This window comes from Nelumbo lutea, chromosome 4 (genome assembly GCF_056320005.1).
Source record: "Nelumbo lutea isolate HS-2025 chromosome 4, American lotus-T2T, whole genome shotgun sequence".
Classification (NCBI taxonomy): domain Eukaryota; kingdom Viridiplantae; phylum Streptophyta; class Magnoliopsida; order Proteales; family Nelumbonaceae; genus Nelumbo; species Nelumbo lutea.
This window is the reverse complement of record NC_142687.1, coordinates 7702064-7724873: the sequence shown is the minus strand read 5'-3', so window position 1 is coordinate 7724873 and position 22810 is coordinate 7702064. Positions and strand designations below refer to the sequence as shown.

General features: G+C 38.2%; 2 protein-coding genes and 1 long non-coding RNA gene across 4 annotated transcripts; 1 reads left to right on the top strand and 2 right to left on the bottom strand.

Annotated features, from left to right (window-relative positions):
• Positions 1-870: 870 nt before the first annotated feature.
• On the top strand, positions 871-15124 carry LOC148853692 (ARM repeat superfamily protein). The gene is made up of 15 exons (XM_088984035.1): positions 871-1662; positions 6931-7107; positions 7251-7375; positions 7512-7650; positions 9577-9723; positions 9799-9852; positions 11058-11153; positions 11251-11310; positions 11450-11524; positions 11606-11659; positions 11871-11972; positions 12058-12696; positions 13660-13755; positions 14163-14270; positions 14723-15124. Exons 1-15 carry the CDS (start codon positions 1243-1245, stop codon positions 14870-14872), a joined length of 2442 nt encoding a protein of 813 aa, XP_088840161.1. The 5' UTR covers positions 871-1242; the 3' UTR covers positions 14873-15124.
• Positions 15125-16105: 981 nt separating this feature from the next.
• On the bottom strand, positions 16106-19279 carry LOC148853691 (BTB/POZ and TAZ domain-containing protein 1-like). 2 transcript variants are annotated; one of them, XM_088982131.1, is made up of 5 exons: positions 18961-19279; positions 18586-18719; positions 17928-18231; positions 17492-17808; positions 16106-16639 (listed from the first exon to the last, which is right to left on the bottom strand). In XM_088982131.1, exons 1-5 carry the CDS (start codon positions 19108-19110, stop codon positions 16513-16515), a joined length of 1032 nt encoding a protein of 343 aa, XP_088838257.1. In that variant the 5' UTR covers positions 19111-19279; the 3' UTR covers positions 16106-16512. The 2 variants fall into 2 exon arrangements, with proteins under 2 accessions (XP_088838257.1, XP_088838256.1); XM_088982130.1 differs by lacking the exon at positions 16106-16639 and having other exon boundaries at positions 17306-17808.
• A 2168-nt stretch (positions 19280-21447) lies between these two features.
• LOC148853690 (uncharacterized) lies at positions 21448-22213 on the bottom strand. The gene is made up of 2 exons (XR_016112580.1): positions 21818-22213; positions 21448-21745 (listed from the first exon to the last, which is right to left on the bottom strand). It is a non-coding gene; the product is annotated as an uncharacterized LOC148853690 (long non-coding RNA).
• Positions 22214-22810: the final 597 nt, after the last annotated feature.

Here is a 22810-nt window from a genome sequence, read left to right as displayed (position 1 = left end):
CTTAACTGTTCATTACAAAGGGGATCCTCTTGAGCAGTCGTACGTTCATTCTTGCACTCTACATGATTTTGCGGCATGAGGTTATGAGTCAAGATATGCTCCATGAATGTATTCTTAAAAATTATAATCTTGCACTTGGACTGTCAATAATTCATTAGTGAATTCAAAACATGTGGTGAGACGGGTAAAACCCCTTTTGAAAAAAGCTACATTAATGTGTCAGCCATTAAAATGTTCACCGAGCAAACAAAAAAATAAAACAACGAAACAGAGATAATAACATCTAATAATAGAGACAAGTGTTCACCGATCAAACAAATAAATAAATCAATAAAAAGAAACCAATGAAAAAGAGAGAAAAATTTGATATCTATAGCAGAACGTGCAACAATCCATAGACAGGAGCAGAGATGCACCATCAAATGCTTATAATAAAAAAAAAAACGGGATACACCGCATTCAACTCCCAATTTAAACGGAAAAAAAAAAAAAAAGCTCAATGGTTGAGTTCCATACTTGTGAGTGACGAAGTTGAGATTTGAATGAGATTCGAGCTGGAAAGAAAACAAACAACATTTGAAGTGAGATTCAACTGTGGGTAGAGAAGATATGAAACCTGGTTTGAAATATTACCTGAGAAAGCTGAGATGTCGACAACGCTAGAGTAGACCGGTAGAGATTCGTTGCAAGAAGCAATGAAAATGTGAAGATAAATGGGAATGAAATGAGCTTGAGTTGCTTTTAATATCGGGCCAATAGATAACGATATTTTGAACCTTGTATTTACCATAATACCCTTATTTTCACGTGTGACTCTCGTTACATGTGTTCATTTTTTTAATAATGACGATGCAAGAATGAATTAAGGCCGAGAATTCATTTTCAGAAGTCATATTTTTTCACTCCATAGAATCTCTGGCGGAGGAGTTCTCATCCCATTTCGAATGAGAAACGAAGGTCCGACAAAACCAAATAAGATTCTCATTCTCAGAATCGCCAGAATCGTCAGAAACGATTATTTAGAGTGATGCCAAACAGGGCCTTAATTTCCAAAAGCCTAGGGTAGTTTAAGAGATAATCAATCCGATATCCGGCACAAGTTTAACAGTTATTTTCGTGAAGGCAAGAAACCGGTGCTACCAGGACAGATACTCGTACCGGATGTCCTACTAGGGTTTATATAGGGTTTCTGTTCGGCATCTGATCTGCTAGGACAGGAGGTAAGAGGGAAGGAAGGCGACCATGACTTCTTTATCCTGCCATGGCCTTCCCGATTTGGCGCCAGAGTCCCTCGCTGCTTCCGGTCGAAGCGCGGAGAAGCTGAGCCTTCCTGCCCTGCAATCGAAGATGAAATGCGACCCTGAAAGCTACGAGTCCGAGCTCCTCCTTCTCTACCGCCATTTCGATTCCGTTCTTCATCTCTTCCAGCAGCAAGCTTCTTTCAACTTCACTTCGATCGGCGGGGTCGGTAGCGACCCAACTGTCGCCAAGGACCTGGGCGACATGGCCATGTTCTTGGCTCATGTCACTCCCTTCTATCCCAAGCACCTCGCAGATTTTCCTAAACAACTTGCTGACTTGCTCCGCTCTTCTTCTCGGTCGCTTCCGTCGTCTCTTCGGTGCCATCTAGTTCAAGCCCTAATCCTTCTCATCAATCGTAAGGTATTCCAATTATCCCCTTATTGCTACTTTACTTTTGGTTCTATGTATATTTACATTTTTCCACAATTACTTAACACTCTGATGCTTGTAATGTTTATCCCCGAAACTAAAAAAAGAAAAAGGAAAGCACATGTAAATTATAGTTTGGAATTTCTATGAATGCTCTTGGTTTTCTTTTTCAAATCTCCATGCCGGAACAATTTGATGAATTCTTACATGAGCTTTGGGAATTTCTGGTATGAATAAACTCTACTGGTCCTTAAAATTTGAATCTGCAAGCTTTACTGATTTTTTAGTGCAATATTCGTTTGTGAGTGATCAAAGAGTCTTGATAAAAGATGAAAAAACTATTTTAAAAATATATTAAATGGAGAACACGTAAAGGGTACTAGTCAAGGATCAAAGTATAGTCAGATACTGATACGCATACACTTTGGAAAGGCATGGATATGAACGAAAGATATAGAAATGCTTGGATACGGTAGTGAAATGCATACAAATCACATTAATACATTAATGATACTAAACCAAAAGCTGAATTATTTATGAATAAGATATAAAGACATGAGAAATGCATACTTCAATATGTTATATGAAGAGGAATGTTACAATAAACAGTACCGGGTTCAAACATTGTACAATAGTTGTCATACTTTCATTTTTATAATTATAATTTTCAATTTTATTAAATTTTTGGGAATACTTATTATTTTAGTATTTTATTTAAATAACAACTATTTTTTAAATAATAAAAATGTTTTCATTTTTAACATATAATCTTTTTATTTTACACATAATTGTAAAATAAAACAAATAAGTCATTTAAGGTAGATAAAATAAATTATGTTTAATTTTCAGTTTTTATTATATCTTTTGGGAAAATAATCTTAATTTATTCGTTTCAGTTTTTATAATTATAATTTTCTGTTTTCCATTAATTTTGTTGGAAAATTTTATTTATTTAGTATTTTTATATAATAACTATTTTTCAAATAATAACTATGTTTTCATTTTTAACATATAATTATGTGTAAAATAAAATATATAAATCATCTAAGGTAGATGAAATATATTATTTTTTTGGAAAAATTAAATCATAAATTATTATTTCAGTTTTCATAATACTATTTTTTAACTTGTATTAAAGATGAAAAACAATCCGAAAGTACTCAATTTACAATTTTGTCAAACAAGACACGGATACGCCTCTGTATCGGTGTGTATCAGACCGTATCCACCGATATGGTGCGATAAGCTCTGATACGGAGGCATATTGTACCAATACGCACGATTCATAGGATACATATCCAGTTGTAGCGTATCTTGTATCCATGGTGATATGCCCCGTATCAGGAGTATCGTATCGATACCTTAATCCTTGGGTGCCAGTGGTAAAATTGGAATTACCGAAGACACTAAATTAGATGAAGGGAAAGATATTAGGACCTGATGGTATCCCAATAGAAGTGTGGAAAGGAATGATTGAGGTAGGCAAACTATTAAATAAGACAATGGAAACAAAGAAAATGTTGGATGAATGGAGAAATTGCATTGGTGTCAAATTTTAAAAATGAGGGCGATGCACAAAGTCGTAATAATTATTGTGAAATTAAACTTATGCGCTACACTATGAAACTTTGGGAGAGTAACTAAGTAGAGGTTATTGCATGAAATAAATATTTCAGAGAACCAATTTAGGTTTATGCCAAGGAGATCAACCATAGAAGTCATCTTTCTGTTAAGATGAGTGATAGAAAATTATAGAGAGAAGAAGAGATATCTTCATATGGTATTCATAGGTCTAGATAGAGCATGCGGTAGTCTCTAGAGAGTGGTGGGTTTTGGAAAAGAAAGGAGTCCCAAATGGGTATGTGACTAATTAAGGATATGCATGAGGATGCAAAAATCATTATAACACCCATGGGTGAGGCTTCATATTTTATTGTTAGAATGGGTTTTCACCAAGGTTCAACACTTGGTCCTTATTTATTTGCAATAGTCATAGATGAATTGATTACACATATTCAAGAGCATGGTTTTCAAGGTGCCAAGCCACCAAGGCAAGGATATGCAGCAGAGGGGCTCCTTGTCGCCTAGTTGCCTAGGCGATGGATTTTTTTTTTAAATAAAAAATATATATATCCCAATGTAGTTGCCTAGGTTCCATACCATATTTCCTTAAAGTATAGAAAATCAACATATTCATGAGAAGAAAAAGAAGAAAGAAAAAGAAAACTCAAAAAGTATAGGGGCTTTTGTTATAGGAAAAGAAGAAGAGAAAAGGAGAAGAAGAAGATTAAACCCTAACAAATAAGAAAATAATGAAAAGAAATTAATATATAAACACACAGAACAGATATTTTAGTTTAATAATGTCTATTTTATATATTTATCAAAAAATGTCTTTTATAATTAGTATCTAAAAAAATTTAAAATATGAAAGTGTTTTATAACACGAGCCTCCAAGGGTGCCTTGTCGCCTAGGCGTCACCTTGACAACTATGTTCAAGAGGAGGTCCCATGGTGCCTGATGTTCATGGACAACAACATTAAAAAGATGAGGTTCATGGACAATTGCATTAGAAAAAAGAGGTTTTAAAACAAGTAGGACTAAAACAAAATATATGCAATGTAAATTTAATAATAATAATAATAATAATAATAATAGGAGTGCAGACCAAGCTACACTTAGGATTGGAGACCAAAAGATAACTCAATGTGACCTCATTTGTTACCTTGGTTCAATAATTCATAACAAAGGAGAGATTGAGGAGGATGTCACCCATAGAATTAGAGCATGATGGGAAAAATGAAGGGTTGCAAATTTGCATCTGAAGTCTTATTTTATTTTATTTTTTTGAAGGGTAAGATAAATTTTATTAGAAAGCAGCAAGCTTATAGTACAACAGCACTCTAGCCTCAGAGAACAGCCAAGAGACCAGAACAGATTACAAGCTCTAAAGGGAGTGGGATCTTAACAACTCAGACACATTCTGATTTATGAAATCAGATTTAACAGAAACCCAAGAAATCAGTCTGCTAACAGCAGAACGGATTACATCTTCTGGGCTCTTCTCTTTGTTACAAAAAATTCTACTGTTCCTTTCAGTCCAGATAGACCAGAGTACAGCTGCAGGTACACACTTCCACACAATTTTTCCTTTTTTTCTTCAGACCTTGGACATTCCTGCAGCACATTAAAAAGTCTTTGGTTGAGCTTGGCATAACCCAACTAATCCCAGCTGCATTGAGAAAGTGATCCCACACGGGCCACACCTTAGAAGTGAAAGTACAGTGTAAGCCCAAATGGTCAATCATTTCAGGGATCATACCACAAAGGCCACAAGACAGGTCCAAAAGATGCAGACCCCTTCTCTCCAGATTTGTTCTAGTGAGGCACTTATTCAGAGACATAGCCCACACCAGAAAGCTCACTTTTGAAGCGGGGGGGGTGTAGGATTCCGAACTTGCTTGCAGGGGGAATCTGATAAACCTGAACTATTCAATTTTAAAGCCAAAGATTTCACTGAGAATCACCCATTAACATTTCACTTCCAACCAAGGTTTGAAATTTCAATACGTATCAGATGATACATATCGTATCAGGGGCTTTCCTGATATGCCCCTCCAGGGGGTGTTTTGGGATTTTGACCAGTTCACGGGGTGGATGGACCTTAAATTGGCTCCTCTGAACCGGATTTGAAAAAAAACCAAAGAAAAAACTATCAATACTGCCCGATACGCCTCTACCAGCATGTTGGGCATATCGATATTTTGAACCTTGCTTCCAACACCACTTATCCTCCTTGCTGATGTCGATTTCTTGCCTCTATGACAAGTTCAGCAAATTCATCACTTCCCCAATTTCCCAATCAAATAAATTCCTTCTGAATTGAGGAGCCCAGACTACAGAATTTTCAGACCAAACATAAGAATCAGCCACCAAAACATCTTGGTCAGAAAGCACATTGGAAGAGGAGAGGGAAGGTTTCAGCCAGGATACAGCCCAAACACCAAGGATCTGTCCAGAAATTTAACCTGTCCCCTTTACCTACTTTAAACCCCACCCCTTCAAAAAAACTTGGGAAGCACTTCATGATTCCTTTCCAAAGAGAACAGCCCCAACTTGGAAGGGAATCCTGAGTGCACCAAACTCCCCACATCACCCCAAACTTGGCTGCAATTAGATTTCTCCACCAAGCATTCCTTTCAGTACCAAACCTCCAAATCCACTTACTAAGGAGGGCTGTGTTAATTACTTTTCTAATACCCAAACCCCCTTCTTCAATGGGAAGACAGACTTGCTCCCACTTATGGGATAGGAAATTACTACTTCAGCTAAAAGGAAAATTATATAAAGCAATTTTTTGTCAGTGATGTTGTATGGTGCAGAGTTTTAGACAGTTAAGAAACAAGGTGTCCCAAAAATGAGTGTGGCAGAAATGCAGTGGTAAAATAGGAAGAAAAAGGTTAGAACTGAAGTCATATGAAGGAACCTAGGAGTAGCTCCAATAGGTGACAAAATGAGAGCAAGTAGATTGAGATGGTGTGGTCACGTGAATAGAGAAGATTATCTACAACACCTTTCAGAAAGAAAAGTGATTTGTTTCAAGTTGTAGGGGCTAGAAGAGCCAGGGGCAGACCGAAAAAGACATGGGTGGAAGTACTAAGAAATTATTTTAAGTGCCCATAGTTTAATAATGGATATGGCACTGAACAGAATGGATTGGCAAGACAAGATTCATGTAGCTAAGTTGCGTAATTGAATAGGAAAAGAAATATCTGTGGTGAAACCAGGGTTTAGTCTCACTGTCCTACTTTGTAGTTGGAAGTAATGTGAACACAATTTTAAGTGATAAAGACAAAGCCCACTAAATTGTCTTTATCGCTTAATGAAATCAGTTATCTTCTCTCATGTACATCCCTCCCATTTTTTTTATCGTCTCTCAAAAAAACATTAAGTGATAAAAAATGTGAATAGAATTTTACTTGTTATTCATTGGAAACCACAACTGATTTAATTCATTGTCATGCTTATAGGATTCTATAAAATTATCAGTTATAAGTTGAATGCAAAGTGAATAAAGAACCCACAGTCCAAGCACCATTTTTTATGCAATACCCTACTTAACACCAAACAACACATGACATTTTTTTTATAGGTACCAAGCAACACATGACATTGTAAATAAGCAAGAGATTATTCAACTTAAACTCTTTTATTTGTTTGCCCTTTTTAAATTGTCACATTTTTTTTTTGTTTCATAGGTAGTTGATATTGGAGAAACTCTTGCACTATTTATGAAACTTCAAACTCTAGGAGACAGGGCTTTAAGGAAGCTAGCATTTTCTCATGTAGTGCACAGCATTCGGTGCATGAATCAGACACATAAAAATGAAGCTAAGAATCGAAGACTACAGAATGTCCTATTTGCAACGCTCCAGGTAGGTATTAAATTGATGCTTGTTAGTATTATTCTTTGTATGCATTCTAAGTTTTTAATTGATGCTTATTAAAGGAGAACTAGACTTTACAGATTTAACCAACTCAATGCATTACTAATTTCTGAAATTGTTTGTTGTTTCAGGAGGAGGATGAGTCAAAAGCTAAAAGATCTCTTGTTGTACTTTGTGATCTTCATCGGAGAAGAGTCTGGTTTGATGATAGAACAGCAAATGCTATATGTCTTGCATGTCTCCATTCATCTTCTAGGTATCCATTTACCCCAAAACTCCAAGAGAAACATGGAACTTCTATTTTATTCTGCACTGTATGTTTTCATCCATCTTTGAGGCATGCGTTCTCTTTTGAATAACAGGGAACATGTCTTTTAACCTGAACTCTGCAGGATTATGATTGCTGCTTTGTCATTCCTTCTTGGTTATGAAAAGATTGAAGAAGCTGATGATAGTGAAGATTCAAACAGTGAAGATGATATGGCTTCTGAAAATCCTCAAGTTATTCTTAGTAGGGAGGCTATCTACAAGGTAGTTAACTCAATTTTATCCTATTTATGTTAGTGCTAGTGAAAGCTACTCCTATTTTTTGTTTGCCACGTTCTGTTGCGATGCTGTCTAGAATATGCCCTCTAAAGCACTTTATGTATTTGATTTTACTCCTCTTTGTATTAAATAAACCAAACTTTCTTTTCTTCTTGGTTGATGATGAACTTAAAAAGGTTTTGAAAGTAAGATTCATTTGGGGAAGCAACTTTTTTTTTATAAGTATTGGGGAAATAACTTCTTGTGGTGTTGTATTGGGTATTATTTCTTGTGTTGTATATTTGGGAACAGAGTTGGGCAAATAATGAGTGGGTTGGGTTAATGGTAGTTCATTCAGAAAATGAAGCCATGGACTTGGTTTCCAAAATCCAAATTTTGAATTGGCCACAATGCTCTTAAACTTTATTAGATTGGCAAACTATTATTATTATTATTAATTCATTTGATATGATCTCTTTCTGTATGGTAAATGAAGTTCTCTTTGGTAATTTTGAAGATATTTGCTTTGTAAACCTGCTTTTTTGTTTTCCTTGGTCAATTTTAGATTGTAAGGTTGGCCATCTCAACTGGTTTAATTTGTGATATGGAAGATACAATGCTGCTGTTTGACTATACCTGTTTATCTGCATTAGCCAATCTGGAGAATGCAATTGTCAAGCTTGAATCATTTGTCCCCAGAGGTCCTTTGGGCTTAACGAGTCATAAGTATTCCTTATTTTTCGTATAGTTTCACTGTAATTTTATGTAAAGGGACATACCCTGTATGGATTTTTATTTTAATACAATATACCTTACCATTTTAAAAAGAGTGAAGCTTGATATCACCAATCTTCTTTGCTACAGTCAATATGTAGCAAAATTGTCAATACAATTCTGAAAGTCAAATGTGTGTGGTATTCTTATTGACTTGGGTATGTGACCATGAATACTGCACTCTATCAAGTATTGTATCTATTACTATTGTAGTTGTCATTATTAAGATGTCTGCACATAGAGAAGAAGATTTTCTTTTGGAATTGCTGCAATTGACTTTTATCATTTTAACTCTGAAGCAGAATTAGGTATTGCTGATGTAAAATCTGTATTTCTCCCATCATGAAGTATATTTACCAGGAACCTGTTTTGCTTAAGCAAAACCTCCAAATGACTTTTCCAGAGGGATTTGGATATTAATTTAGACTTTCTAGTTTCTACATCCCTTCTCTCTTCTATATCAAATATGGTTGTCATGTTCTGATTGGCATGTTTTGCTCTTTTTGATGGTATGATAACTGATACATCTTTGTTTGTACCTTAGTTTCTCTAAACCTCCAGCTGTTCTTCATATTATTTTTCTAAGTTTTGTGTAAATGGATATGTTCATATAATGCCCATTTTATTCATATTTACATTGTTTTTATTATTTTGTAGGTTTATGAAAGCTGAAATTTCTTTAGACATCAAGCATATCCTATTGTCAGGATCAGTTTATCTCACATATTCATGTTCTCCACCTTATACCAGCATCATTTATGTGTCCACTTTACATAGGTTTAAATCCCACCATGCAAAGTACAGTTCTGAACTACTATTGTATACGAAAGCATAACACAAAGAAATATGGATCGATGTATTGTGTTTATCATACCCTCTAGTTCTTTATTTGAAATTAGAGGATGATGGTTTGAAATGGTTGGCATTCTCATATATAGGTTTTCTCAGTGGAAAAACATTAAGTGAATACCCTTATTTTTGATATTTTAGCAAATGACATGCCACAACTCACAAATTGTTGTTTTCATAATTATGTTTTTTTTGATAAATTTGTTTTCACAATTATGTTAATGAATCAATTTTTTGTAGTTTCCCCAATGTTTAGCACCAACAGTTTTATGTATCTCTAACCTGTTATTGCCTAACTGGACTTTATAGGCATATCACAAAGGTACAACTTCTAGCAAGAAGAAAAAGCAAGCAAAATTGCAACGTGTCATTCGAAGCCTGAAAAAGCAGCAAAACATGTCATCTGATAACAATAATCCAAGATATTCACCACTTAACCATTTGAAAGATGCACAGGTTGGTTCTGTATCATCATCCCCAGCTTTATTCATGTGACACATAGGATGTTTCTGATGCCTACCTTTCGTGCAGGGATTTGCTGAGAAGCTATTTTCTCGCCTTCAGGCTTGCAACGAACGATTTGAGGTAGATTTTATTTAACTTCTTCTTTTATTATTCCCTGCCTTTGCCTCCTCTAGTCATATACTTATGTGGCTTGCTTGAAGAGTACTTGCAAAACACAAAAATGCCATATTACTATTTTCTAGAAAGGGCCTCCAATCAATGTTGGTTCAACTATCTTTGATTGTGGGAGGGGTGGACTGGTTCAGCTATCTTAAAATCTATGCTCTTAGAACGCATTTTGAAATTTAATAGCCCCAACTTATAATGCTAATTATTTGGTGGCCTGGCTTGTTATGTCTTGGAAGGTAAAATTTGTGTATGAAATGCTAGTTACATGCTGCTGTGGACATCAAGGTCCTAAATTAAAAAAACAATGCCGTAACTCAATGTTGGTTGCAGCTATCTGTGGTCTTGGGAGTGTGGACTGGATATGATCCTAACCTTTGGCAATTTTTCCCCAAAAGTGGCCACTCTCAGACTTAAAACCCATTTTCTCACACTTGATAGCTTGAGATTTTACCATTATGCCATGTAATGGTCCTAAATTTGAATATAGAAATTTTCTAGTTTTTTCTAAAATTTGGATCATTGGTATAATTTGGACATTTTGCATTTTTGATGCAGGTTTCAATCATCGTGAGTTGTTTGCCTTATAACTATTAGGATTTGTTTGAATTTCAAAATCATCAGATAACTAAGTTAGAAGTTAGTGTCATATCTTTGTTGTACAGTGACAGTTGCACATGAAAACACAACTAACATAAGAAGAGAGTTAGGGTTTAGAAAAAGAACACCAACAGAGTCTCTAAGAGCAAAATTTCCAATTGATTTGACATATGAGCAGACAAAAGATGCAAGAGGTTACTAAAAACAAGTCTTCTCAACAGAAATGACAAATAAAAACAAGAGGTCTGCTCACTTATCAAAAAAGAAAAAAAAGGTCTGCTTTAGCAAGAGAAGACAAGGAAAGCCTTCCATGGTTAAAAAAAAATATTCCTTAGAAAATTTCAAAGAGGCCTGCTGCTTAATTTCTAACTGAATTAATTTGACCTATTAATCTTCTAGATGTATTATAATTTATGGACAAAGTGAAGCTTTGTCAATAATATACCTTGGGATCTTAACAATATCTTTGTTGAATATGCTATTTTGCCAACAAACCATGAGTTATTTTATGTTTAATGGATGCAAGTAATACTTAGTGTCATTATTATTTTTCTCTTCAGGTGAAGATGATGCTATTGAAAATAATTGCTCGAACTGTTGGCCTCCATCACTTGATTTTATTAAATCTTTATCCTTTTCTTCAAAAATATGTTCAGGTATTTTATGTTTCAATAGAAAGCTATCCCATTGCATATTTTTGAATTATGATGACTTCATATTATCATAAATTCATAATTATCGTTGCTTTTGCAGCCTCATCAACGAGATGTCACACATTTGCTTGCATCTGCAATTGAGGCCTGCCATGATATGGTTGTGTTTTTTTCATTTATTATATCCTTGCATTAGTCTTCAGCTCCCTGTTTAGCTTAAAGATTAGGCTTCCATCTTTCCCTTCAATTTGCCATTGCATCCTATCCATCTGGCTAATTCTTTTTGCCCCCTATATCAGGTTCCCCCTGATACAGTTGAACCGTTATTCAGACAGATTGTAAATCAATTTGTACATGATCGTTCTCGTACAGAGGTAATTCCTAACAGTCTGTTACCCTCATTGTTTTGCTGAATTGGCATGAGATTAACTTCTGAGATATACCCGTTCTGCTAGGCAATTGCTGTTGGATTAAATGCAGTAAGGGAGATGTGTCTGCGCATGCCTTTGGTATCGTTGACTTTATGTGAACCCTCTCTATTAGTTGAAGATGCATATTTCATATTCTAAGATCATTTGAAATTCTGTAGTTTTGGTTCATTTCTTATATATTCACTTCCCATTTCATTTTTTCTTTCCATGCCTTCTGTTCATTATTTGTAGCTTCTGTTAATATATGATCTTTGAACTCTTACTTATCTATCTTTTCCTGACAAACTAGTTGATGACAGAGGATTTGCTGCAAGACCTTGTATTATATAAGAAGTCACATGAGAAAGCTGTTTCAACTGCAGCTCGTTCTTTGATAACGTTATTTAGAGAGGTTATATAACATCCCTCTCCCCGCAACTCTCATTTTTCTCATCATCAGGTCAATAGAATTAAAACTGTCTTTAATTTTCTTACAGGTGTGTCCTTCATTGCTGGTTAAGAAGGACCGTGGGCGTCCTACTGACCCAAAAGCAAGGCCAAAGGCATTTGGTGAAGTGAATGTAGTCAGCAATGTTCCTGGCATTGAGTTACTACAGAATGATGATAATGATGATAATGATAATGAATCAGAATCCAGTGGCTCTGATGGTGAGGAGGCTACCGCTAGTGGTGATGAGCCAACCCCATCTTTTTGTGTGGGTAATGACTCTGACAGTGAGGAGGGTTATGAGGAAATGGGGGATGAGAATGATGAACTTAAAGAAAGTGATAAAGTGGATGAAGATGAAGAGGAGTATTATGATGTTGCTTTGGATGATGAGGAGGAAGAGGAGGAAGAGAATGGAGAAGAGGAATCTGGTGATTTTGACAATGATGATGACGATGAGGAGGCTGCTATTGATGTTAATTCAGTAGGGGAAAATGGTGAAGAAGAGGGGGAAGAACATATATCACGAAAGAGGAAGTTATTTGATTTAGATGGGCAACTTAATGTTGCTGATACTAGTCTTCGGGCTCTGAAGAGATTAGCTGGAGCAAAGATGGGGCGTATTTCTTCTGACTCAACAGATGGTATTCTTTCAAATGAAGATTTCCAACGTATTAAAGAATTAAAGGTATTTTTTCATACGAAAGATTGCATCTCTCATTTCATGGCTTTTTTTTTCAGTTTTATTTCCATTGAGCAGCAAGGAGACATTTGCTTGTTGTAATTGTAAAATCTTGGGCTGGCAAGCATGAGAGTGCAGGTTTGAGCCTGAGAGTGTATCCGCCACCCCTCTCAATCATTGTTTTAAAAGGCATGGGAGGCGTACGCCTGGAGGTGCACGCAACGCTCTCAAAACACCCTGAGGCGTATGCCAGAGGCTTTGACACCTCTGCATACGCCTCATGTGCTTTTTTCATGAGGCGTGCTAGAGGCGTACGCCTCATGTGCCTCATGCACATCTTATATAAAAAGACGAAAAAAAAAAGATAAAAGGAAAAAAAAGGAAAGGAAAGGAAAAGAAAGGGAAGGAAAAGAAAAAGAAAGAGAAGAAAAAAAGAGAAAAGAAAAGAAAAGGAAACGGTCTGGAGGCTTACGCCTCTTGTGTTCTGAACTACACCCTCATGCCTCTAGGTAGTGCCTCCGCGTTTTAAAACATTGCTCTCAATATCCCAAATAGTTCAGCCAACATTGGGTAATGTCTTTATCTGCATTGAGTAACGGTTGTGTTTAATGCTGAGATTTAGGTATAGTGGAATTTGGATTTTGAGAAATGAACCCAGAATCAGGGTTCAGCAATGCACATGATTTTAACAACTGTCCCCACCCTCCTGGATTTTTCACAGGGGATTGGGTTGTAACTTTATTTCATGATGGTTTAAACTTGATCAAAAACCCGAACTGTTGCCTATGGCCCCATCTGTCTTCACCTGCTAACCTTTTTCAAGGCACTGATCACTGACTATTGCCTATCAACCAGAAAGAAAACAATACTAAACATTATTGTTGTGCTTTAATTGTTATTGCCCTTATGCTTTATTTGGATCATATTGTGCTTCTGATTGTTATACGCATTAATATTTTGGTTGATTAGGCAAAGAAAGAAGCAAAGCTTGCTTTGACCAAGCATGGGCTGTTACCCAGTTCTGAGGAATTAAGTGTTAAGCGAGTGGACCCTACTAAACTTGAGGTTAGTTTATCTTTTCTTTGTTGGTGCCTTATTGCCTATATTTTGCTACTGTGGCTACAGATATCCGAGTAAAAATGCCAAAAGTTAGGTCTGCACTAGTCCCGACGTCTCCCAAGACCCCCAGATATCTGGGACTAACATTGGGTAATGGCCTTTTTTAGAATGCATATATCTGTGCAAGAAGAACTATGTGCCTCAGAACAGGGAGTATGAATGTAGGAAATGCTTACAAGCATGAGGAAACAGTAGAATTATCCCTTTTGCTTGAATTTTATTCTTCTTCCTCAACTCCTCCCTCCTCCCTGAAGGGAAGAAACTTCTTTTAGATAATGTGAAGTAATATTGAATGTCTGGTTCATGTTTACTGGAAATGCAAGTGCTTACAAGCTAGTGCTAATGTCTTATAGGTTAACGTACGAAAAAAGCTAAGTAAGGAGGAAAGGCTTGCTTTGGTAAGAGCTGGAAGGGAGGACAGAGGGAAGTACCAAGCTCGAACTGCTGTAAAACAGAAAAAGGTCTCTTATCCTTTTATGTGCATTCTTTTCTTGTACCTTTCTTGTTATTTCCTTATTTTCTTGCTAACCTTCTGCGTTGGCTAGAATGGCAGTTTTTAGAAACAAGCATTCTTCCTTTTTATGAATGGCTCTGGGTTCAGCCTGATCAAGATGCGCCAAAATCTATGCTGGAAGATAACTTATGGGCTTTTCTTAGAATTATGTTCCTTAAAATTTTGTAAAACTAACATGCTTCAATCATGGCGCAGTACTTGATCAGTTATTAGTATTACTGAAATACAGTTCAGTGAAAGAGTCAAGACAATCGACGTTGGACAAATAGCAGTCAGATTTTGAGCATTCTTTCTTGACATGTTCTCCCTACTATAGCTTAAAACCTACAGTGTAAGATGTTTCCATTTTCAATTTTCTTCTAATCTTCTGATCAAGTGTGGTTTGATCATGAATAACAGACTGGTGGTTTGAGCAATCGGCAGAAGGAGCACAAGAAGGCAATGCCTCTAGCTGCAAAGAGAGCCAAGGTTGCACGATCTCGGCTTGAGAAAAATAAACAGAAGCGGACCTCTGGCAAGCAGTTCCTGGGAAGGAAAGCCTGGAAGTGATTTTGGTTCTATCATTCTGTAACAATATATAGCCAATTTTGTTTATGATTTGATTAAAACACTAAGATTAGCAATAATTGAGATTGCATCGCTGATAAAGAGGGCATGGTCTTTCTTTTACCCCATGTTTTCTATTTATTAATTGAGTCTTAGTGAAAATAGGAATCTTGGTGCTCTCTATGTCGGTGCTTTATACAACTACTCAATTAGCTTGATATCAGTGATGGAAAAGGTGGGAGATATCATTATTCATTAGCTATGTTCTAGTTAATTTTGTATATTTTCTCTGGTCATCGTATTTAGACAGAGGTACATTTTCAGCCTCTAGGTTCGAGTCTGGTCTCAGTAAAGAGATGTAATGCCTCGGGAACTAATGCTCTACATGAGTGTAGCATGATTACGCCTTGTGGTACCACATACCACTGTAATAAAAGTTCCATTTTTTAAACAGTGTGAGACCAACTGGTCTGTTGACCCGGAAAAGGTCCTACCCTTATTGCTTGGAGAAAGAGCCTGCAGAGATTCATTGTTTTGGGTTGAATTAGAAATTTAGAATACGACAACTTTCTGTTGATCATTATCTGCTTTGGCCCTTCAAGACCCCAGCATGATGTCTGATTGACATTATTATGTTTTGGAAGGGGTCACAGGCTCACAGCGCACAAGTGCTTTAACTTTTTTTTCACGCTCTCGCTCTCTCTGGAGGTGGAGGGGGATTACTCTTTGAGAAGACGTATGGTACTGCAACGAGATTCGTCATTTCCTATGATTTTTTTTTTTCGTCTCGTTGGCATGCATTCGAAGTTAAGATATCTTCTTAATTTATTCAGTTACGTGTTTAGGTCAAGGACCAAAGAATCTCCTGCCGGTGTTTTAAAACTGTGAATCACGGCCCTTGCTGTAGACCGACCTCAAGTTGGATGAAGCGACATCGTGGGCCTACAGCAGTGCATTGAAGGCCGTGATTTCACGGTTTTAACTCGAGTTCAGATATACACCCCATAAGGGAGTGTATTAAGAATATCTCCGGATGATTTTTCCAACGAGAGTAGCTGATTTCTCCTTGCGATGACAAGAAATAATTTCATTCAGACGGCTGCAATATAAAATCTGACTACGTGACAACTTGGAAGAATTTTAACGTATTTAACATTTTGTCCTACTCGGTTAGGGGTTTGATGCATTGGATTCATTTCATTTGATGGAAAGATTACCAAGTGTGACGGCAAAAAAAAAAAAAAGGCCTTGCCTTGCTGATTTTTTATTCACACAACGGGCCTGGGCCGCCAGGCTCAACATTATTTACAAGAACGCCCTGTTAAAAGTTCAGAACGTACAACATAGTTTTCATTCCGAATCATCTCAGACATGAGACACCACCAACCTCTTGTTATACATCTCCTAAAGCGACCCTAACCTACTTTTCGGAGAGAGACTTTTTCCCATTTACTTTCAAACATGTAGAAAAGGAGTCTACAAACGTGATATTGATGGATAAAATCAGTCAAATGAACACACTTATGTACAAAATCCCTCTTTTTAAGAGAAAGAATTTTGAATAAAAATGATATCGTCATAGTGGCTCATCGAAATGTTGTAAAGCCTCTGGTTCCCTTAGCATCCGTGGTCTCTCTTGTCTCTTATTCTCTCCTCCTCTTGGTCAAGTACAACGAAGACATAGCTTTCGCAGACATCACTCGCCTCACAAGAAGTCTCCACCTTGCATCGTCCCCTTTCTTATCAAGTTGCGCTCTCAATTTGAATTGCCTGTCATATATCCAAGCATAAACAAAAATATCAATGAATATCACCATGAAATTAAATGAATTAATAGTTTATTCTCCCGTAATTAATTCAACACTCTTAAAATTTAATAATGGCGTTAGAAGAGGTGATGCTAAGGAACAGCTAATGTCAACATTTTATAAGGCATCCAACGATGGAATAATCTTCCCCGCCCTCCCTGGCGGACGGACATTATCCGCCCGTCTGTAATGTTCACCGGCGATGGTCCACCAGTCTATGGTGAAACGTTGGCTACAAGTATATCGTGATCGTCCAGCTGGCAACCCTTAAACCAAATTACACGACAATGGATGAATTCAATTCAACTTCCTAGCGGATTCCAGTTCTACGAGTCTATTACATACAACGTGGCATGCAGCAGATTCCGAGTGGGACGAGTTTCGATTGGCTCCCCACGCAGCGCGCTCCATACGTGGAACCTTCACCATAACAAACCGTAAACCTATATAAATCATCCATCTGATGATGTCATCATCACTTCTCATACTATCATCGAGAGATATTTAGGCGGGGATGTGTTGTAGGACGTTGTAGGGCGCGGTTGCGTGAGAAGCCGTTGAAAGAGAATCATGCGACTGGAATCACCCAGGTACGAGGAAGCGGCAAGACGAAGACATGTCGACGATCTTTTGCTTGCTTAGGTCGGTTTAATACTCTATTAAATTAAGTGGTGGAACGAAGAAAATGGAATCAAGGTTCAAGGCCGCTATGTCAAAATAACAATAATAATAAAAAGAAAATGAAAACCATTGGGTGTTGCGTGTTGGGTCTCCCCCGCTCTTATTAGTCTCTATCATACAAATCACTAAGTACCTGCACATAGGAACTCTGCAACAATCGGTTTGGTCACACATGGAAGAGTGAAGCCGGAGAAGTTGCCACATCTGCTTGCAGCGGCAGCAACCTCCGTTCACCCTCTTGTTACACCCAGCGAAATGTCGAATCAAGAGCTGTACACCGTGGCAAGTGCTGAACTTGGTGCAGGGTTCCCTGTTCTTCGTGGGCTCCTTATCGTATGGCCCAACACTCGTGCAGCCTTCCGTACATATGTGTTCCAAGCACTCCATCGCTTCGCTTAGCTGCACATATAGATTCTGCTCCTCCCTCTTCTTACTCCGCCACTTCCGCCTCTGTTGTCACATTATAGTATATACGCGTTGATAATTTCAGTTTATATATGTAGATCGCAATGCAAAAGATGGAGAAAGAGAAAAAATGTTAAATAAAATAAATTTTTTAAGTTACGGACCGATTCGGTTTCATCAAGGAACTGTAGGATCTCGAGTTCCAGCCAAGGATCGTGATTTTGCAGGAATTTCCATCCTTCTGTGTTCTCCACGGCTTTGAACTCGTTGGACACCAACTTCATGCACTTGAGGTAAAGATCCGGAGCATCACACATTCTCGCGAGTTTGAGCACGTCCACCACGTTCTCCACAGTCAACCGTCCACTCAGCGCTCTCGTGCATCTCTGTTTCAGCTGGGGTACCGAGAACACGTGCGACAATGCCAATAGATGGATCCCGTAGTTGTCCATTTCTTCCTCGGTGCATCTGGTATTAGGGAAAATTTTCGTTATTTCACGCTCCACATCTAAAACTGATGCAATTTCTACGCGACCGGAATCCTTGATCTCTCTCCCCTTCCGGGACAAAGAGAGGTACCGGAATCCCTGAACGGAGGCAGCAGTTTTTCGTCCTCTCTTCCATCTTTTCTTGACAAACAAGTCAAAGAAACCTGAGCTGCGCCAAACCAGATCCAAAGATCTTGGCCAGTGGTCATGTAAACTGCAGGATATACATCCAGGATCAAGTGGCCAAGGTAATCCGGTTGCCCATGTGAAGAAAAAACGCCCGGCGCATTTCAGATTCGATTATACCTTAACTTTAGTTGAGGGAGGAACTAACCTTAATGAATACAGAAACCGAACAAACGCGACCACGGAATCACAGGGGACGCCGAGAATAGGAATTATCTTCTCAGAAGTCCAACGCTTTCGAGGTCGATCTAAGATGTTCTCCAACACAGGTGAAACCGAAGCCTTCGATTTTCCAGGAAGAAAAAAAGAAAATATCAGATCTCCGAAATTGAGAAATGGCTCGGGAGCAACAGAAAGCTAAAAGTCACGAAGCACAAAAGAAAAATCTTTTAAATAAAATGAATCAATTGAAAATATTGATCGAAGAAAACAGAGCATATGATCATCTTGAAATAAGAGCGTTAAATTTCTAGGAAGAAATTAAGCCAACTGGAATCGGAACGAAGCAGTATTGATCGGGTACCAGAATGCTAGAATGCGCCGGGATGCTTAAGCCGCCGGAAGTTCGGACTTGGACGTCAGGTAAGGGAGCGCCGACAGAAGTCTGATGAGTGAAGTCGGAAAGGCAACGGAAAGCCGGGAAGTTGATCGGAGAAACGGTCATAGTTTGCATATTGCTTGTATTGGAGCGAGCGAGAATACTTTTTGTTTGAGTAGTTCAGCCGGCGCGAGCATGTCTCCCGATTTATAGGCAAAGAAACCCAATAGAAATAGAGCCATTAAAAAAAGGGTTTCTAGAGCAAAGCATGTTTGTTTGTTTGGTTTCCATTTATGCCCTTGAGGAGTGGTTAATAACTCCCAACTGGCTATTATGTATTAGAGAATTAGGATGGCGCTGGATAAAACCACCACGCCTCGTCAGCAACGAGTAAGGTCGATTTAAAATACGAACGGCTTTTGGTGAACACAGGCGCTTCCTATGTCCTTCTGACGTGGAAGGTGGAACTCATACCAATCCATAATATCAGTCTAGGGTTTGGTTGATTTATTGATTGAATGAATTTCTATTTCTATTAAACTTTGAATTGAGCCGAGCCTTAATCCAACCCTCGTACGATTTGGAATTTCTCACTACATTACTTGTAGGCCTGTTCACTTTTGCAGATGGAGATGGAGTAATTGAGTCTACCTTTACAAGTAACAAACCAAAAGTAGTAACATGAAATTGAAAACTACCCTCCCCAAACGGGAGAATTAATTAATATGGTTTGTCCAAAAATTGAAGGAGAGAACTGGAGAAGAATACAAGAACGTAAACCCTAACGTAGGTAGCAGGAGTAGTCAGGTCAGAACTCAAGGTCTAAGCATCGTGACACTTTCCTACCAACTTCCTGCGGGTTGCATTTGCATGTATTTTGGCTTGGACTCACTGGAACCACGTTTTTAATAATACATTTTTACTAGCTGGGCCCAGATCCAATTGGTCATGGGCCCAGTGGGATATAAAAGGAGATGATTAGGCTACCTACAAAGTACAAACACATTCTTCTTCTTATTATTATTATTATTATTATTATTATGTTTTAAATTAAGTTGCATGTGAGGCCCCAGCTCTCGACTGTGGAGTAGTCAAAGATGATTGGATCGATCTGCCCGCCTCATAATTCAAACCCTCCCCTCCTGGTCGTTACTTGTGACTTTTGTTGTTTGGACTATTACTAGCCCCCATCAACCGCATCGCATGCAATCACCACCAAAGTGCTTTCTTCGACTGAAGAAAAAGCAGTAATTCCAAGATTCGATTCGAATTTCGATCAAATACACTAATAGAAAAAGAAAAGAAAGAAGCTCGTGCCTCGTGGATCGACTATATTCCCTTAAGAGGCGAAGAACCTACTACCTGCAGCTACAAAGCTACAATTTTACAAGAGCTGAAAGTGAAATTCACAGCACAAGACCCAATTCTATCAGAAAGAATGAGAGAGAGTGAGAGTAGGAGTAGGGCCGTAGGGAAGGAGAGTGATCTCATGTTGTTGATGTCTTCCCTTTCTTTGCTTGTTGGGGCGCATGTTCTACCCTTGTTGTAGAATGTAGAGGTAGAGAGAGAGCCTTATCCTAATAAGGCGGTCGGTCGGTTCTACCCTCTTCGCGGAATGGCCGAAGACCCTCTTTTTTAGATAGGGTGGCGGATTGGCGGAGGGGCTGCTGCTTCTTGTGTTTATTCTTGTCGGTGAAAAAGAGAAAGGAATCAAAGAAAACCCCCCCAGGACCGAGGCACAAGAAGAAAGAAAAAAAAAAGATTTAAAAGCAAAATGAGATGTGCTTTTCTTTCCTTGTGTGAGTTTTGAGCACATGGAGCCCAACCTAAATTCATGCACGCGCTCCATAAGGTGCAGTATTTAATTTCTCTCTCTCTCTCTCTACTACCTACCCTTTACAAACAGAATTAAGTCATTAACAGATACCAACCTGCAGCCAGAGGGACAAAAACGAAAAAGTGGATGGACACAGAATTTTCTTACTACTTTTCTTCCTCGGGGGGAAGGCGGCAGCGATATGTTCTGTCCAAACTCCAAACTCCAAACTGGGTGTTGAAAATTGAAAAGCTTACCAACCCAGAGCAACTTCAGGAGTCAGGACCGACCCAGCTCTATTCGTCATATACCCTCTTTGCTTGAAAGTTGAAACTCGGGGAACAGAGCAGGGAGAGGATAGCCTACCACATACTCACCATGAATAGCCATCTATCTCGTCTCGTGCGTAAGTTGTTAACAAGAAAGGATCAACCACTGCCTTGTGCCGCAACAGAATCATGGTTGTAAATTTCAATATGGAGCAACCGAATTAAGCTTTGAGTCAGCCCAGCAGTTCATTGATTCCAATATATGTGTCATGACTTAAGAGATAGATACGGTAGTTTCTATCGGGCACAGAGCGTAGGTTGCTCAGATAGATATGCAAGTTTAACAATGAGACGATGGATGAATATATCATATATGCAACGGTGACCAGAACAGAAACTAAACTAAATTCCATTTATAGATGGCAAACTAACTAATTAAATGATCAAATCAACCTTTCACCTTTATTATACATAATATCTTCCTAACTATTGAGGGAGAGAGAGAGAGACGGGCGCTTCTCATTCCTCCAGTCATGTATAGTTCATGGATCCAACTTGTTATGTACAGGTCGACGTCGCCGGACCGGGGAATAATCTGCAGACCACCACCAAGGCGCAGCTACTTTGGCATGCAGATGTCTTCTTCCCATTGCATGGTGCTGATCCAGTGACTCCCTCCCTGCTTCTGCAAAAGGGTTGTTACTCGTTGACACTGCACTAGTAAGTTATTAAAACAAAACCAGTGAAAATTTTCTACCTGAGAAGCGTGATTTGGCGAATGTCTGTTTTATTGGGGTAAGCAAGGCCAGACAAATAACAATCTTAATGACCATCACCAGCTCCATGAATGTTTTATTTAGAACAAACTAAGCTCTTACACTCCCTCCACTCCAAACAACTGGAATATTTATAACCGTGTCAGTACTGATCCCTTCAAGGATATAATATATCCATGACGGTCCCATACAAATATATAAATTATTTGATAGAATATTAGGATGCCCGATGTGTTCTAGGTGAATGTGGATCTTGCTAGCTGATATCTCAAAGTTTTCAAAAGAAGGAATCTCATGGGATTTTGTGCTTAACATGCTGCTGCTGGGGGCGGGGGGGGGGTTTCTTTTTGTTCTTTCTCCATCCCCAACCCCAAAGCATCCATCCATTCATATCTCTTTCTTCTTTTATCTATTTATTTATTACTTGTTAGAGGAACCCTACTTGACTCCGAAGATAAAACAAGGTTATGGTCCTGCAGTTGTAGATTTGATTCCTCAAGATTAGTCCTGTAGTTTTTATTTTTATTTTTATTTTTTTGAGTGAAGTACCAGCCGGGTACAAGAGAGATAAATGTTTTAATAAGATGATAGAGGTAGAGCCGGCCGCAAATGGTTCATTTCGGGCTAATGATGTTCTTGATTCTTGAGCCATTGCCATGTAGGAATTATTACAAGGGCCGATATCTCGGTCTATAGTCTATACTAATTACTAATGGCCTAACCCAGGTTTTCCCTAAGAAAAACTCTTCAACATTATCACAAACAAAAATGGATGCATGTACTCTGATTATCCTGTGAAATTTGGGAGGGCTTAGTTGTATATGTAGTGCAAATATTGGAAGAGGTTTGCTTGTCTGGAGTACGCATGAGGCATGACTAATCAGCAATTTGGCTCTTCGGGGTTTTTCACCAAAAAAGCAACTGCATGAAAGCCCTCCCAAATGGGCCCTGATTTCGTTTGGTTCTTCTACTGA

Coding starts and splice junctions, on each gene's coding strand:
- LOC148853692 (XM_088984035.1), top strand. CDS start 1,243: ATGACTTCTTTATCCTGCCATGGCCTTCCCGATTTGGCGCCAGAGTCC. Junction 11,311..11,449: donor TTGAGGCCTGCCATGATATG/GTTGTGTTTTTT, acceptor CCCCTATATCAG/GTTCCCCCTGATACAGTTGA. Junction 11,660..11,870: donor TGTGTCTGCGCATGCCTTTG/GTATCGTTGACT, acceptor CTGACAAACTAG/TTGATGACAGAGGATTTGCT.
- LOC148853691 (XM_088982130.1), bottom strand. CDS start 19,110: ATGCAAACTATGACCGTTTCTCCGATCAACTTCCCGGCTTTCCGTTGC. Junction 18,232..18,585: donor CGGTTTCTGTATTCATTAAG/GTTAGTTCCTCC, acceptor CCCTAATACCAG/ATGCACCGAGGAAGAAATGG. Junction 17,809..17,927: donor TCCTTGATGAAACCGAATCG/GTCCGTAACTTA, acceptor ATGTGACAACAG/AGGCGGAAGTGGCGGAGTAA.